The sequence below is a fragment of the Apteryx mantelli genome, chromosome 1 (genome assembly GCF_036417845.1).
Source record: "Apteryx mantelli isolate bAptMan1 chromosome 1, bAptMan1.hap1, whole genome shotgun sequence".
Taxonomy (NCBI): domain Eukaryota; kingdom Metazoa; phylum Chordata; class Aves; order Apterygiformes; family Apterygidae; genus Apteryx; species Apteryx mantelli.
In genome coordinates this window covers 119,741,256-119,759,374 of record NC_089978.1, presented here as the reverse complement: position 1 = coordinate 119,759,374, position 18,119 = coordinate 119,741,256, and the positions used below count along the sequence as shown (strand labels likewise).

Sequence of the window (18,119 nt, the reverse complement as noted above, 5' to 3'; positions counted from 1 at the left end):
GAACTGCACAGCAATGTCACGATCATATATTAGCTTAAAATAAAAAATAAGAATAAAAAAGCAGCAACATAAGGAAGCTTTGGTTGTTTTCTGAGCAGCCAGCCATATTGTATTCTCTAGGCATAACAGATGCAAAGCCACTTGCTTCAAACCATTATGTATTTCTTTAGGCAATCATTTAACAGCCTGAAGCTCTGCTGATATGTTCATATTTAAAACGTCTATCCATTACAAAGGATTTTACCATGTACTTCAAGTTTCTAACATGTCAGGAAGAACACTGAAGAGTCATGACTCCTAAAAAGCCCTTGGTCCAACTATCACACAGTATAGTAATTCAAACAATGTACTAAACATGAGCTTCAAAATATTCAACATAAAATACTCAATAAGCATAACAGTATCTTCAGTTTTGGCTTTAAATATTCAATATTTATACCTATGAGCATAAAATGTGAAAAATGAGAGGGTTTACAGCTATAGCAGCATATAGACTGCTTTTGTAATATTAATACACCAAAGTACATCCCACTCATATGACAGTTCTGCATTCTTAGATGCTATACCTCTGTAGCATCTGATGACCATGAATGTGTCTTCATGACTTTATCACAGTACCACACCAATCACTCTTACATAGATTCTCATTTAATCATGGAAAAACTGAAAACAACAGCAGTGAAGTGCATTATTCCATTGGACACTACCAGTTAATAACTATCATCAGCAATGCATTCCCTGTGCACACAAATTACAGATGCAATGCTCAGGATTCTGTGAAGTCTATTTCCTTTGTCATCTCTGAAGATCACATCTTGTTTCTGTATTATCTTAATATTAGCTGATGTACATAAATTAGTTCAGTATTTCAAACATAATATTTACTAGGCTATCAGATCTTGGTTCCATTTCTTAATCTTCTGCTGTAAACAAATTCATGCTAAGCTGAAGGGATTTAATATCCTGCATTATAAACTGAGTCACAGTCTGCAATTATGATAGCATGCAAAAAGAAACCGAATATGATGAGTTTAAATCTTGTACAGGGAAAGCAATGGAATAATACATTCTCTCTCCTACAGGTAACTCATTCTGAGGTTTGGGCCAGAGTCACCAGGATGACCTATTTTGTAGTACAGCTGTAAAACCTACTAAACTGACAACGCTGATTTAAAGATAAAACCTCAAAGGTTTCAGTTTTAGCTTCTACTGCAAGAAGTACAGATTCTTTCTTCATTACACTGCTACCTAGCATTCTGGAGGAGAGAGAAGTGAAGAACAGAGACTAAAGGAGTCTGAGGCAAGCCCAGCGTATTTTGGAGGTTCGTCTGTTTTGGAAACTGGACTCATGCAGTTTATTTCCATAACTGGGGAACATAAAATTGGCCTTAGGGTATCTTTACCTTTGTTTAGCTATGCCTATGCCTTGCACCAAATGCACCTAAGCCAGACCAAAGAATATTTCCTCTAGATTTAGATGGGACTTAGCTCTTAACTATGAGAGACTTATAAAACATTAATATATTTCACTTTCCAAAACTGAAGTTAGCAGAGAGGTATTTACAGTGGAATATTTTCAATGGAGTGCTAATCCAGTTTTTAGACCATAAGTTGGAGGAAAAAAGCTGGTGTGGAGATGCAACATCATAAAACCTCCTACTTATATTCCAGTTGACTCAGCATATGAATCGGGGTGCCTCTCTCCCTCAAGGGCAGGCTGGCTTTGATCACTGATTCGCAGCTATGAGCCCATGACTAGGATTAACTTGTGTTCAAAAGCAGTGAAGGGACGGGATGTCTTGCATGGCAAGCTGAGAAGACTGATTCCCAGTCCAGCACTATTCCCACAGTTCAATTTTTCTGTATGTTTATATGTCCTTTTTAAGAGGCAAATAATTAAGAATGCTGCCAAAACATTTTACTTGGCTGGAAAAGATAATCTCATCAGCTCTTTAATTCAGGCCAAGATGAACAGAAGAAATATGACTGAACAAACATATTTTGAAAATAAATATAATAAATTACATTTAGTACACTTACCAGCCCTTCTGTATTTTATTAAAACCTCAAGTTATACCTGCATTCTTTACTCACTGTTGTATATTTTACCATTTGCATCATTCAGTTACAGTAAGTCAAAATGAAAAATTTTCTAAGTAATCATCCATGCTTACATGGGCTTAAATGTCCCAAATCTCACTATTAATTTGATGTTTTCTTACGATTTTGTGAATGTGTCTCACTTGGAATATGACCTTTAAGAATATTCAAACAAAGCAGAGGAAGCATCCTAAATATTTCAGTTAGCACTGTTACAAAAAGAGCTCTGTATGTAGCACTTATAAACTCACTTTCTTCTTTTTCAAATCCCCCAAAGCCACAGATCACCAGCTCCCCCTTGAAGTGGCACTGCAGTATTCAAAGTGTTGAAATCCCACAGCCCAAGCAGGGAAATAAACAGGACTGTGAAACCAGACGAAAGAAGGTCAGGTAAATGCCTATTTTTTAATATATGGCTTGGTTTTGTACAAATTCTGAATAAGTACTTTCATCAATTTAGATAAAGCTTTTGAGAAAAAGTATTACCAAAATTGTGCCACATAGTTAAAAAAACAAAACACCCCAAAACCCAACACTAAACTCTTACCTGAGTCTTCACAGACTGGGTCTATACCCCAAAGCATTTCACCACTGGTTGTAATGTTACCAGTACACTAAACAGAAACACTATTTAAAGAAGGAGTTGGAAAGCCATGCATTTGGGGGACCTCAAACAGAAAACAGAAGATAATTTTGATGCAAGTTATATGCTGAAGGAGCTTCCTATAGTTTGGGCAACCAGCAGCTGATTTCACCAAAATATTAACATGCCACCCTTTGTTTTGGTTAAAAAGAAAAAATAAATAAAAAAATCCTCCTTATACCTTATACCATTTTAATTCCAGCACCAGTAAGCAAGTCAGGCCTGAAGCAGTGAAAATTGTTTTCAAAGTTCTAAACATTATACATACAGTGGATATTAATCCAAGAGATGAAATATTTTTTTAATAGTTAGGGGCAACTACTTTCCATAATCAATAAGCTCTTGATTATGTATTTTGGAATTCAACTGCAAAGATAGAGACTAAGAATGAAATACAGGGCAGAAGAAATGGCCTTAATCTCACATCGACTCTGCAAGAAAACTGCAAGCATAAATTATACAAGTTTTGCTAGAGCAGGGATTGAGAACCTGCAGCCCTGGGCCAAACAGAACCTACAACTTCATTTCATATGGCAGCAGACATATTTTAGGGTGTAATTTTTGTTAGGAAAGTAACAACTGTACTAATCAATGCCTGAAAATCAAACATTTGCCTAAAGGCAGAGCATCAAATGCAACCTTGCAGGAAAAAGATGGAGAAATTGTGCCTGCACAGGCATTTATTGTTAGAAAACCAAAGCTAACAATGCTTTTTTCTACTACCACATTTCTGAAATGCCAACTTACCACAAGGATACAAAACGATTGCGCCTCTATCTAGAAGCAAGAAAGACTAGAAATCTGCAGTTCCAGCTTTCCAAGGAAATAGATTACTCATACACATCTTGCAAAAATAAATCTCATAAAGAGGTTAGAAAAAGGGAACAAACCAAAGTAATTCATACAAAAAAAAAAAAAAAAAGAGCAAATATAACTATATATCCACTTACATATCCAGAGCCCAGAAATTTTAAAAAGTAAATAGACAATGCAAAGATGTCTTGGACTCCTCAAGCAGAAGAAAAAGTTTCATTTGTTCCCTCCACACTGGGGAAAGAGGAATACAATGGAAGAAGCTAATGAAGCACAACAGGAATTTCTTGTATTTACCCATACAGGTAAAAGGAACAGGTATCATGTAATCTTTGATCAAATTACTTGAGGAATAAATGACTGAATATCACAGCATATAGCTTTTCTGTAACACGTAGGGCATACAACTTCCTGTTATTTCACATGTGGATGAAACAGTTTTCTTCAGACTGTATGTAAATATGCATATAATCTATTACTCAGTAAAACTGGGGGGGGGGGGGAACCAGAAAAAAAAGACCTAGCATTAAATACTGTGAGCTTGACTTACATAATTATTCTAAAACAAGAACAGGACAAGTGAGTATGAGGTACTCTGACTTTCTGAGAGGCCTCAGTTAAGATCCATCTATTACCATTTTACACTGTTTAATAAGAAAAATAAAAGTTAAATCGCCTGAACACATTCAAATGATGAATCGAATTTACATATTTAAATCTTCCATTGTTTATAATGCTGAAGTTAACAAATTCCACCAATCAAACCACACAGCAAAAAGATATACAGCCTAATGAGTTGGAGATGACTTAGCAAAACTGATGGTTTTTTTTCCCCCAGGAAATAAATGTTTCCATAGTGCTAAGCAAATCTCCCTTTTAAGACTATTATTAAATAAGTAAAATGGTTTAATTTGGAAATTCATTGTCATCACATGAAGAATGAAGTAAATACTTGGTTATCAGTTTCTTTCAAGACTACCTGTGTGTTCTGTGGCTCCCTGGTGATCCCACAGAGTGACAAAACAGCCAGACCTTCCCTTTAGTTCTCTTAAAATTCAAAACATATGGCAACTAAGAAGTCTGAGAGGCAGAGATGGGATCCAAACTAAAATATATCTCTGACCCCAAGTCAAAACAATTACTCAAAGCTTCCTCTTCACATCTATGTTAGTAGGGATCCTATGATACAGTGACCCACAAACAACTAGGAGTAAAGAATTAACGCATCCTTGAAGGAGCACCAAGAAATAGATGTGTGAGACAGTATCAAGTGAAACCCAGACCAACACATACCTCTGTGAGACAGTAAAATATCCAGATACACCTCCAGCTGAGGATTCTACAGATGGTAGAATAACCAAACTTTTTTCAATTTTAATTCAAAGTTTCAAGAGGAGACGATTCAGTTCAACTTTTTCTTTTTTAAAAAGCCAATCCAAAAGGAAAACGGAAGAACATCAAGACCTATTGACCAATACTGTAAGTGTTAGGTAGGGTTTTGCCTCTATCTAATACTTATCTTTTGAGTTAATATACCATGATTTTCAGTTTGCTGAAAAAATATCATTGGCTTTCTAATAACAAAATAGATTTTTTTTTTTTTTTTTTTTTTTTTAGTTTTCTATCAAGCCTTTCCCGGCAGGAACACCTAGGAGTTCCTGCATCCAATTACAAGAACACTGCTATCATTGTTTTTCTTGTTCTACTCCCACAGGTGAACAGGCACCTGTCATGGCCATCACTAGGATTAGAGGTTTTGCAAACTCTTTGAAAAAATTCCTAATGTAGAAAATTATTCAAAATTCAGTAACTAGATACTGTAACTGGAGCACTAGCCACTATTATATCAAATTGTTACATAAGGTTCCATATAAATGAATAGATTAAACCATAGCAAGCCAAGCTGTGAATGTATGACACAATCCTCAAAAGCAATTTAGCCTCACTGCAACTACAGCAAAATTCATCCATAGAAGAAACAGAGCTAGATGTGTCATCCTTCTAAATATTTGCTTTTCAACATAAACCATGCTGATTGCTCACACTTTCAATGTGCAGCCCACTCATTGTTACATGGGTGCCATGACAAAGTTTGCTTCAAGTTAATACCTTAGGGCTTACCTCTCTATTCATGTATTCATATGCATGCTTCCATCCTAACTTACAACTTTCTCAAAAATGTCTCTTCTATAATAAAGATCTGCAAGGCTTTCTTATCATCATTTTTAATCTCAATAAGACAAGAGAAAGAGGATGGTGAAAGGAAAAAAACATTCTGTTAAAAAAAAAAAGAGTGTATCTAGAGATTTTGGTTTTTTACAAGTATTTTCACTATACTAACTGTAAAAACGTAATATGTAAGAGTGCCAAAATTGTTTTACTGAATTGTTACCCTGATTTAAAACATACACTAAACCAAGGCTGAGTCTCAAATGTGGTTATGACACACAATTAACACCAAAATGCAATTTCAAGTGTGTAAGTGCATTGCTCTATTCAAAACACAGCAATTTCTTACTTAACTGCTTTAATAAATATTGCCCACACCTGAGAATGTGCACCTAGGAAACTTGCTCCATATAGTATCATTTAAGTATATAATTCAAACATGTTAGATAAACAAAAGATTTAATTATTACTCTTTCCCTAACCATGTGATGATAAACACCACCACATGCAAGGTAAGACAAGCAGCAAATGCATTAACTGTCTTGTTCTGGAAGAGAAGCATCTCAGCAGACAACAGCAGCACAAACTATTAACTACATTAGCTGCTTAAGAAACCTTGACAAATGACAACCTGATGTCTGAGGGTCCTGTGAGGAGCCCTTACAGGAAGACTGATCAGAGGTGGAGGACTGTGGCGCTGAACCCTCAGCTAGCTCTCGCTGTCTCTGTTGTTCGGCCTTCTTAAGCCTCAGCCGCTGCAGACCCCTACGGATTATAGCTAACTCAGGTCCCATTAACTCTGACAATGGGGGGGGGGGGAGAAAAAAGAAAAAAAGAAAAAGTGTGTAAAATAAAGAGGCATAGAACATACAATATAAAGTATGCAGGAAAAAAAAGTGACCAAAGAGAGAAGCAACAGATACTAAGTGTAATTAAAGCGATAAACACTTCATAAATCAGATTACTGACATCTAGAAATTATAAAATAGGATATTTAAATTGCTTTGTTCTTCCTAAATATTTGAATCATAAGAGTTAAAAGTTCAGGATTCATTGCATGCAATGCACCCCCCTCCCCATCTTCAACACTTAAACCATTTAAGAAAGAATTATTTAAAAATAGATAGATCCTAGCTGATTTAAAATAAAACAAACAACACAAGTATTCATTTACCAGTTACTAGCACATGGAACAAATCAGAACACTCGTGGTGTAACATTATGCAGTCTTGGTCTAAATAGGCAAATTTTCAAAATCCCTCATTTCACACCTTTGAGTGAAAATCCATTTTAATACAACTTTGACAAAAACAAACCTGTGTCTAATAGTATCTAACCAAAAAAAACATTTTACCATTAACTAAGTTTTTATTTCATACATTCCTAAATGGGTAAGGATCCAAAGTTTGAAAACACTGTTACATGGACCTACAGAGAAAGTAATTTAATGGATCATAAATTTTTTAGTATTAACAGACTATTCTTTCAGATATGTTTTTAGACGTTTTCAGACATTTTTAGAGACTTAACTATTTTCATTACTTCCTCTTTATTTATTTGTGAATTATATATTTTTCTTCATGTACCAGTCCATCGTCTGATTAACAGCAGTTTTTGCAAACTACTATAAAACCAGGAATCTAAGTAATTTTTCACTCTTTTCATGCTTTTTGCAGATTTCCTCCACTTATAAGAGTGCTGCATAGCAAGTGCTTCTCTTTATACCACAGAGATTGGGTCTTTATTAGCAATTATTTCACAGAGCTGAAGCACAACATTGATCTGAACCACTGCTGAACTCCTCTCATCTATAACTATAGTAGGGTAGCGAAGCCAATTCATACTCAAATATTCACATCAAAGACTAGCTAGTTTTGCTATAAACTGCTAGCCTAGACCTACCCTGAAAGAATTTGTATCAAGCCCTTTGGAGTACTTTGAAGACATGAGGAAATTTGCAATGGAAAAAAAAAAAAAACCCACAGCACTATGAAATGTTAAAATACTAGAGAACTTTGCATTCAGGTATCACCTTTTATCCAAGCAAAAGCTTTACAAACACTCTGTAATGCTTATTCACTCAGTGAGGCAAGCAAATTCTAAACTTTGTTTCATAAAGAGAAACAAACCCAAAGATGTAATCTAATCACTTGACAAATCAGCGGCAGGCATCTATTAAGATCTGAGAGTCTTGAGCTCTATGTCTTCAATCTAATACCAGTTTTGGAAAATATATCGTGTCAGTTAACGGTTGAAAAGGTATAACAAGAAGGAGAAGATCACTTCCTAAAATGAATCTGGCATAAGAGACTTACTGTGAATAGTTTCATATGCCATGAATATTTATGGAAATTAAAACTCCAAAAAGACTAGAAAATGCTTTCAAATACATTTTGGTGATATCTAAATTTCAGCACGTGTTACTGATTCAGTTCTACCCAGTCCAGAGACAGTTACAATTTAAGTCATAACAAGAACTACACCTCGTATTTTAAAGAAATAACTAACTATCCTGAATATGTTCAATTACACCTTTAACATGCTGCAGAACCTCTAAGCAAATGTTTATTTTGCCAGCAAATGGACCGAGAAAAGAAAAATGGGGGTGGGGGGGGAAGCTATTGCCGCTTTCCCATTCAAAATTGAAAAGTAAGGCTAACTTAAATCAGGACACATATTTAGCCTAAGCTTTGTCCTAATTAGTCAGCTCCCACCCCAACAGTACCAATGTGTGTCTGGAATTCTATGTTGCATTAAAATCTGAAGTTTATTAGCAAGTTAAAACCGCAGTACCTTAAAAGTAGTATAAAAATGGAATTAAATGGTTTCCACTGAATGAAATAAACAAGTTGAGACAATCTTTTTTTTTTTTCATAGTGACAAACATTAAAATATTCAGCCATTATACTTTCTCCTTATAGAAAAGTTTGATTCAAACATACTGACAAGAATGGGTTCTTGAGATTTTTCTCACTGAACTGACCTTGTTGATAATTTGCAACTTACTCAAATGTTTGCAACTATATTTCTCTAGCAAGATAGGTAACATTCAGGGGAAGAAACTTGTCCCAACAAGCTCCAGCACTGAACCATTTTTGCACTGGCTGGTTTTTGAACGTGTATGTTTTTAAAACACTATAAGATGAAGTAATTCGGATCTAGAAGGTCAAATGCTCACCAAAATGGCATATTTTCTGGAAGACCATACCAATGATATATTTGAATCATAATGCACATGTAAAGTTATTGCTATTTCAAGGAGAAGATTACTACCAGAGTCTGCATTTAGTTCAGAAGAACTGACTTATGAAAAGCTGTTTACAAGCCTGATCCATTCTCCTTTATGAATTCAAGCTCCAATTCTATGCAAGTCTACATAATTCTACAAAAGTCTTCTACCCCAAAAAATAGGGATTCCTCATTTGCTAACACTTTGCTACCCCATTCAAATCTGCATCTGCCACCACGTTAAGCCAAATGATGTCCAAAAGTGCCTGGCTTTTCTTCTTCCATTTTCCAAATGCTTCCACAGTCATCCATCTTTTACAACACACCTCCATTTGGTCTTCCTGCTCAACGCCATTTTATTTGAAATGCCACTCCTACTGTCACTTTCCCCCTCCTATCACCCCAAAATCATACCACTTCACTTTAAATCCTTGCCTCAATTTCTCACCTTCATAACCAACAAATTTATAATTTCATCTCTTCCTACATATCATTTTTATTTTATTTCCCCTACACTTCCTCTAGTTCCTCTTGACTTACTTCTGTCTTTTCATTCCTAACAGCTGTCTTTTCATTCCTATAGCTTTTACCTGTAAACCAAGTGTTAATGTGAGCATAAAAACAAGCTTTTATCTTCATTTTTTTTTTTTACAGAACATTCTCCCCTGTAATTGAAAACTGTCTGTCTAATTCTGTTCTGTAGGAAACTTTCCTACGTCTTCAGTAACATGCTTACCATATACTTTCTTTAATTTGTTCTCTACTATAGCTCAGACACACAAACAAACTACTGAAGGATAACTTGAATAAAAGGTAAAATAACTCAGTTACTTGGCAGATACTAAAATCTTTTGCATGGAGACAAATTGCAATTATAAAGAAGTAGTCTATATGTTATTCTTAACTTTTTTTTTTTTAAAGATGGTTTTAAATTCCAGCAGGGAGGCAGTTTTCAGTGCGTTTAAACAACTATTTCAGAAATTTAAGCTATGCTAGCAAGTCAGTAAGTCACTATTCTCTAAACAAAAAAGCAATAGGTTTTATTCACCTCTAAACGCAACTATACAAACACAGTGAATTCTCTTCTTGATATAGAGTGCAGTGTTTTCACATTTCTAAACTAGAGGCTGTGATTAAATAAAATCTTGTAACTGGGCAGCATCATAGGTTGTGTAAGTATACAAACATTGCAAAATAAAAATTTGCCTTCAAGCCCACCCACCCATAACCCCACTGCTACTGCTCTTCCATAACCACCTGCTCCTTCTACCCAGGAGCTTCCCCTCTCTCTGAATTTGTCCATGCTACTTGTTTTTGACTTGTTTTCAAATTTAACTATTTTTAAAAGAGGTGCAAACTAAACTAGCCAGGATAATTTTTAGATGTACAAACAAGTAGTACTATTACTGTAATAGTATTTTATACCTGCAGGAATGCTGTAGACAATTTCAAGATGACACTGCTCATAACTAAAGTCTGCATAAAGAAATCTAGATAATGGATTTTTTTTTTCCTGGGGTTCAGTTTTGAGGGTTTTTGTTGTTTTGGGGGTGGGTGTTTCTTTGTTTTTGAGGAAGCCAATCTGACACCCTGTTTAGGCATAGTCAAAGAATGTACCAAACATTATGCAGTAAATTATAGTGTCCGCTCTCTGTCAAAAACAAACAAAAAAGAAAACCCCCAAACCCCACCAGTACCCCTTTCAAATCTGAATATACTTTAAGAAAGAGTCTGAAATTTGAAGTGACACTGGAAAAGAGGAAATGCTCTTAGAGAGGAGCTGGACTGAGAAATAATAGCTTCAGCTTCATGCTAGCACAATAAACTTTTACTTAGAAATTCAGACAAATTCAGAGAAAAGAGGTTGGTTAAAGTGAGCGTCCATTCTTTAAAAGACAGGATAGTAAATAATGATAATTCCAGATATGCTCCTTAGTACATTGCCATTATGCAATCCACAAAGTTTCAATGATGTGTACCTTGCAGCAACTATCTTTAATACGGGACGTGCTCTCCTGTCCACTGCCAGCTCCAGCACATACCATTATCAACTGTTCATTTTGATCTGGATGTTTTTTAAAGTAGATGGTATGTGTGGTCTTTGGTCACCATCCCCCTGTACCAAAGACAGTGGCTGCTAGAACGGGTTACACTGCATTAGAGTAAAACTCTTAATCATTTTTATTTCTGGGTATTGTAAAACACTTGAAATTGCAGCTGACATTGATAGTTACAAAAACATTAGGAAACTAAAAGCTTCTGAGACTAAACAGATTTTCTAGCATTCACTTACTAGAAATAGTATCTGGACTGTATGGACAGTCATGCTTCTCCTCACTATTCATTTTCTCTAAATAAGAAGAATCGGAATAATTGCAAGGTTTGAAAAGGTGGGAAGAATAGAATAGAATAGATACCAGATACCTAGCAATTTCTCATCTGTCCCAAAGGTTTTGGCTGCAGCAGCCACAGTACACTAAATGGCACACCTTTTCCTGGGAAATCCCCATCTCTCCTTTACTGCAATACATCCAGTTAGGGCCTGAAGATGCTATCAGTCATCTTTTCTAATAGCAAAGTTGATTTTTTCCACCAACAGAATCAGCACATCACAAAGGGTGAATTTATACAAAAATTGTGGGATTTTAAAATAATCAAATTAGAATCTCTAGGTGCTTTCAGATCACATCAGCCTTTTCCCCTACAATGGTGAGGCCTAGAAACTCATGTAAAAAAAAAAGTAAAAACAGATTTTCATATAAATATTTAACTCTAACTGCTGTGGCATCTTTTCCCGCACAGTGATGCAAAAAGGCAGGCCAAAACATAAGGTACTCTTTCACTCCTACCCAAACAAGTACCTGACATTAAAAGTGCAACACATTTTTGTATTTTTCCCAATAAGAATATGAGTCACTATTTAAAACAGATGAGTTTCTTCAAGACATACAAACTTAAAAATCAATACACAGTAACAATTATTAACCAAGGATGGAATACAGTGCAAGATAAGCCCTGTCTATCCAGATATTTTTGAGCAAAAAATGTTAATGATTATGCTGTTCAGTGCACTGAAGTTGCTACAGCCAAATCACAGTTGAAGAAGGCATGACAAGAAGGCATGACATTACTTATATCCATGAAGAAAACAATATATTTAGGAAAAAAAAACAGGAAATAATTATGTATATTCATTTCAAAAGACAAGACTGATTATTCTCTTTGAGATTCCCTTTTCAGACACATGTGTACAGTTGAGGTTTTTTCCTTTTTTTTTTTTTAAGAAACACAGCTGCGCTCACTTGGTAACTATTAAATGCCTAGTCTCATTAAGGACATGCAAGAAAAAACAGATGTAGATCAGTTACCCAAAATAATTTTTTTTTCTTATTTGAAGCATTTTTTATAAACAATGACACAAGACAGGTTTCTTCTCACCAGACTGATGGAGCGCAGGTTGAGCTGAGGCCCCTAAAGAAGGCCTTTGTTCATTATCAGGAGAGGACAATAATGAAGTTGAAGGGGGACTCTCTGTTGAAGATGATGTTGAAGGAGCTTGGGCTGACATTGTAGAAGATGAAGATGATGGAAGTTGTTCCGAACCATCTACTTCCATTGCAGTTTCTGATTCTGTACTAGGTGCCACGTTATTAGTAGCAGGAGCATCTGGCCGATTAGTCCCACCTTTGATAAAAAAAAAAAAAAAAAAAAAAGGAAAACAAGAACTCAAAGGTAAATTTACTCTGACTCTAAAGATTCCTTTACATTATCATTTATAAGGCATCCAAATGTGCTCAGTTCTTCAGAATGCCCTAAAAATTTTTAGTCTACAACCCAGAAAGGCTGACATTCAAGCATTATATATCCAATATAAATATACTTTCTGTTGCCATTTTTTTTTTCTGTAAGGGAAGGAAATCACCTCTGGACCGTGATCTTCCGCGTCCTCGATTGCTTTGTGCAACTTCGCTAGCTTCTTCAAACCATCTTGACAGCATGTCTGACATCCTCTGCATTAGAGAGACATTAGGACTTTGTTCCCCTGTAAAAATAGTAATGCTAAAGTTTTATCCAGGAGTTCATAAAAGCATTCATTTTTTCCCCTCATTTGTTTTTCCATAAGAAAACAACACTGTAAATTACACACCTAGCAATCCCCTGAACCAAATCTATTTTTCAGCACAACTGTTTAGCAAAAATTGCTAATTGTCCACAGCACTACATAAAACAAAAGATTTCCCTTCCTCCTAAAGCTTTCAATTATTTTCTGTTTTATAATTACCTGGAGTTTTTGTACACATGACTTTCTGAAGTCTATGGCACTCAGTTTTAAATGCTGGTTAAATAAGTGAAGAAAACCCAGATATCTATGTTTTTCCAGTTTATTATAAAAACCACAGTTTTATCATAAAATATTGAAAGAACAAAGAATAGGATAAAATTAGCACATGTTTTTTTTTTTTTTTTAATTCCAAAAGGCTTCTTCATGACATAGATTTAGCACATGAACACAATTTAATACAATTGCGGAGCTATGTGAAAAAAGTGGGTTTGGGGGTTTTGTTTTGTTTTTACATTTTGGACAAAGTGTCAGGATTTCCAAGACTCTCAAGCAGCAAAATCCTTGCACAAATTTTCTTTCGACATAACTCAAAACATGTCCTTGTCATTTTAATTTTAATTTTATTATAGATGAAATAAGAATTGTCACAAGAAGGAAGATAGAAAAAAATCCATTTTTAAAGGGTTGAAATAGAATATCTGAATCTTGAAGTGTTTTTTGTAATCTCCAAAACATTCATATTTTAAACACACTTGCATCTTCCAATAGAAAATCATTCCACCGAAAAACCCCAAAGTAAGCATGAGTTTTTTCTGGCCCCTTAGACAATATGTGATTTTTTTAAAGCAGCTTTTCCAAAAGTTTTGTAATCCAAGATCTTAAGAAATGGAATCACTCACAAGTACGAATGCTTACCAAAATACATAAGTGAAAAATATTTTAATAGCCTACATACAAAAGCTAACACTGAAGAATTCTGTATTGTCCTTGCACGGAACACGTACAGTGAGAATATGCCTCTCTCAAAGATCAGTTCTGGTATCCACACAGATGTTAGAAAAGCTGAATCACTGATCAAACATCTGGAACAACTGAATATCTTAGAGGGCTGCATATAATCTTCATTGCCAGTGATATAACTTGAACACATTGTCACCAAATCTCACTTCTGTATTATCTGCTTCACAGTAGAGCTCAAAAACCACCACTGAGAATGGGCCGAAAGGGTGGGGACAAACGGACGACACCAACCCTACCCCCCCCCCCCCCAAACAATGTCTGCCACTCTGACCCCAGTGTCCTTGCTTGTCCTCATTTCTACACTTCCTTTCTGCATCTCCAGGCCCTGGTACCAGAAAATGCAAAAGAGTTCTGCCCCCCCAGGAGTTTAAAATCCAGATACCAAAATACAACAGCTGAAGAAAACAGACAAAATGTGGTGAAAAGTGGGAGGAAGAGATAATTAACAGTTAACAGAAAAATAAGAATCACAGGTCACAACATGCCTAACTAATGCAATTGAACTATTCTCCTGAGCATATTAGTCACTATATGCTATCTCAGGTAACATACAGTCAAGATACTGAAACCTTGCTTTGAGAAAAGAAATATCTAGCCAATGTCCATACTGGAGGAATCTATCTCCTTTTCTCAGGTTTCATTTTTTCCCCTGCATAACTACTTGATATTTTAGGAAAATGAGAACTAGAAGGACTCTGAAGACACTTTGCTTAAAAAGAACTAAAATAAGAAGTAACTCTGCGCAAAGGCAAAGCAGCAACAAATTTTGATGGGAAGCTCTGCAACCTAAATGATAGCAAGAGTGTCCCTAGTATAAGCACGTATATGAACAAGGTTTATGAAATCATGACAGCAGTAAGCAGAATGCAGAAAAATTATCAACCAAATCCTGCAATACTAGAACAAGGGGGCACATGATGAAACTAAGAGAGCAGTTTAATAGAGAGGAAAGAAAGTACTACTTTATACAGTGGGTAGTGAACTTCTGGAATTTTTTGCCATAGGAGACACTATCAACAGATTCAAGAAAGGATTAGAAAAAATCATGGGCAATAGCACTATAAAGAGACTCTAAAGGAACAGACAGAACGTATCCTCTAAAGTTTCTAATCCAGTGATGGATTAGATGGACTGTGAATGCTGGTAGAGTAACAAAGGCAATGCACTGAGGCAAGAGGACAACCTCAAGTCCTCTCCCTAAACAGCATCTTCTACTGCCAGTGTGGCAGACAGAATCCTCATCTAAATGGACCATTGCTCTGACGCAGTGGGGCACCACTTCTATTCCAGTTTTGGGAATCAGGAAGATGAGAAAACTAACAGAAAATCTGGAGAGGGAAGTAGTAGGCAGGAAAGGAAGGCAGATTTAAGGGAAATAGCAGAAGTATTCCCCACAGCCTTCAGAGTTAAACAGAAATGCATAATTAGTGGAAAGATAGGAACAGTGATAAAGATGATCTGATACTTAGAGTCGACACAGGGCATCAGAATAACACCTGGAAAGAAGTAAAAATAACAAATGATTGGGATATATATTGTCAACAAGTGTAAAAAAAACCTCCAAAAAGTTACAGGAAAAAGGCTAAAATGATGTAGTTGAAACTACTCTGATGAGACTAGAAGAGGACACAAAGAGGACATGACCTATTTTATTCTCTAAAAAAAAAAAAAAAAAAAAAGTATTCTCTACCCTGCTTCAATATTACATTTTTCTGACGCTAAAGCATAGTTTTGGAAATGCTCTATCTGTTGAAACCTCAAGTAATTGAGTAATATATTACAAATATGAAAATATAAGCATAAAAACTTAATTATTGTGACTATCTTATAAAAAAAGTGAAAGATACAATAGTAGAATCCCACTGCTTTGTATTCCAGTCCCCTGATGTAATCATTATGGACCACTTTATTTGTGGCTTTTGTTGTACAAAAGGCTTAACTACAAAAAGGGAAATACATATTTGTGTTACTACATAGCTACCATCAATGAAGTAAGCTCCCCTTAATTTACATAAGCATAACTGAAGAAATGTAACACTTCTGGTGAGAACATTTTCAATTTAGACGGTGTTTAAAATTCACTACTGAATAGCAGTCCTCTGTCAGATTATAAGTAAACCATCTTAAGACCTGGCAGATTCCTAAAAAGACATGGACAGTTTTATCTGAAGCGCTTACATATTGGAGGCATACTTAAAAGAAAACAAAAAACCCATGACAGCAAACACTTTACCGTCTCTTTCTCGTTCACTCTCAGGCCTTGCTCTTGGTCCAGTATCTGACCAATCCCCTCTTAGCCGCAAACGTTTAACAGGTGGTTGCCGTAACTAAAAAAAAGGAAAAGAAGGGCATTAGATAGCTGTGTTGAACAATACAGAATTCTAAGTCTAAATACAAATGTAATATCTCCATTATTTAAGTTATACAAATCTTGTATCTGTCACAAAGAATGGAATATGTTCAGCACAACACTATCAATAGAATGCAAAGGTTTTAGCTATACAGAGCAGTGTACAGTTCAACAATCTACATCTGTGACTCCCAGAACTACCACAGCTTTTTGTTTTATACAGTATTAACTTTAATATATTAATCAAAGCTTTCCATACTAAACAATAAGTTAAGCCTGAATTCTGCAAAAATATTCACCTCTTCATGTTAACAACTATATGGCAGCTTCAGTTTAATGAAATGTATATTTGTAATTAAGTAAAAAGAAAAAAAAACACACTTTAGGTTTTGGGGTTTGGGGTTTTTTTTAACCCTGTGATTCTTTATTTTTATAGCACAGGGGGATTTGCAGCAATAAGTATAAAACAAGTACTGTATAGAAAGTGCTACTTTTGCTAACATGGAAAGAAACAGCTAATGCTTTGAACATTCAGGAAGACAATTTGGAATTTGAGCTGAAGTGTATTGGCTGGATATTTCAATCTGTAAAAAGTTAGTTCAACAGCTGGGCTGACAATTTGAGAGCAAATGCAAAACCCATTGATGTGAAAGCATATTAAAGTGTCAACTTTTGTAAAGCCAGCATATCCTGGAAGACAGCTCTACATTCATTCACTTCTATTCAACTTAAAACAAAGCTGAAATAAAGATGGCATTTATCTGGCAAGAAGATATTATGGATCATATTCTGTGCCTAGATAAGAAAAGGATACATAGGTATCTGTTATTAACAGTTGTTCACAATTCTCTCCCTCTCTCTCTCCCTCCCTCCCTCATAACTGGGCAATAAGTTCTCCACAAAATTACTTCACACTAGATTGACATTACACAGAAAAGAGAAAAGTGCGGAACCATTCATTTGCCATATCATTTCTCTGGGTTTCTCTTTTTTTGTTTCCTCCTGTCTCAATAAGGTAATAGTATGACTCAGCTGGACTTTTTCCTCAGTTCCATGACTCTACACCCAGTTATGACCAACAATACTTACACTAGCAACAGTAGCCTGTCACCCAGTAAATACAGTATTGCCAATGCTAGGGAGAGGCCACAAACTATTAAGCTAACACCACCACAAGCCTCAGATTTGTAACATTTTGTCTGGACTTCACTTGCTTGGAGCTTTGTTTTAGCTCACTTAGCTGTAGCAGCGATTGTCTAAGATTGTCTAATGACCAGGTGATTATTACCTAATTCACTCTAGCATTGCTTAGCTTTGTACAGATGGGTGGCATACAACCTCTTGTGAATAGCTCTGATATACACAGGAGTACCAAGTGATCACACTGTGTAAGAAGGAACTATCTGTGACTGCAGAGTAATGCTGCAGCGCAAAGGAGTACAGGCATGGGGTGACAGTAGAGGCCTTGCAGCTGTGGGCATAGGAGGATACCAGAGGCACCTTCTCAGCAACTCACCAGTGGCTGTTTACCAATCATAAGGTAAAGGTAGGACCTGAGCAAAAACAGTTTTAGGGGTAACAAGAAGGACAAAGAACAAGTATATGAAAGATAAAACATGCCACATATTGGCAGACCAATAAAGAAAGAGTGTGCTGTAAAACCTGTTAGAAAATACATAAAAATGGCCCCCAAGCCAAAATGACCCTAAGATAGAGGAGGAAAAAAACATCAA

The 18,119-nt window shown here is 35.7% G+C and overlaps 1 protein-coding gene across 4 annotated transcripts in view; it reads right to left on the bottom strand.

The window, feature by feature from the left end:
• The window catches only part of DCAF6 (DDB1 and CUL4 associated factor 6), a 97,275-nt gene that overhangs the window by 36,984 nt on the left and 42,172 nt on the right, over positions 1-18,119 (bottom strand). For all 4 annotated transcript variants that reach the window (XM_067300234.1, XM_067300242.1, XM_067300259.1 and 1 more), the window contains exons 8-10: positions 16,270-16,363; positions 12,876-12,995; positions 12,392-12,637 (exon numbers count right to left, since the gene is read on the bottom strand). In XM_067300234.1, coding sequence (XP_067156335.1) covers positions 12,392-12,637; positions 12,876-12,995; positions 16,270-16,363 — 460 coding nt within the window. The remainder of the gene's footprint in view (positions 1-12,391; positions 12,638-12,875; positions 12,996-16,269; positions 16,364-18,119) is intronic.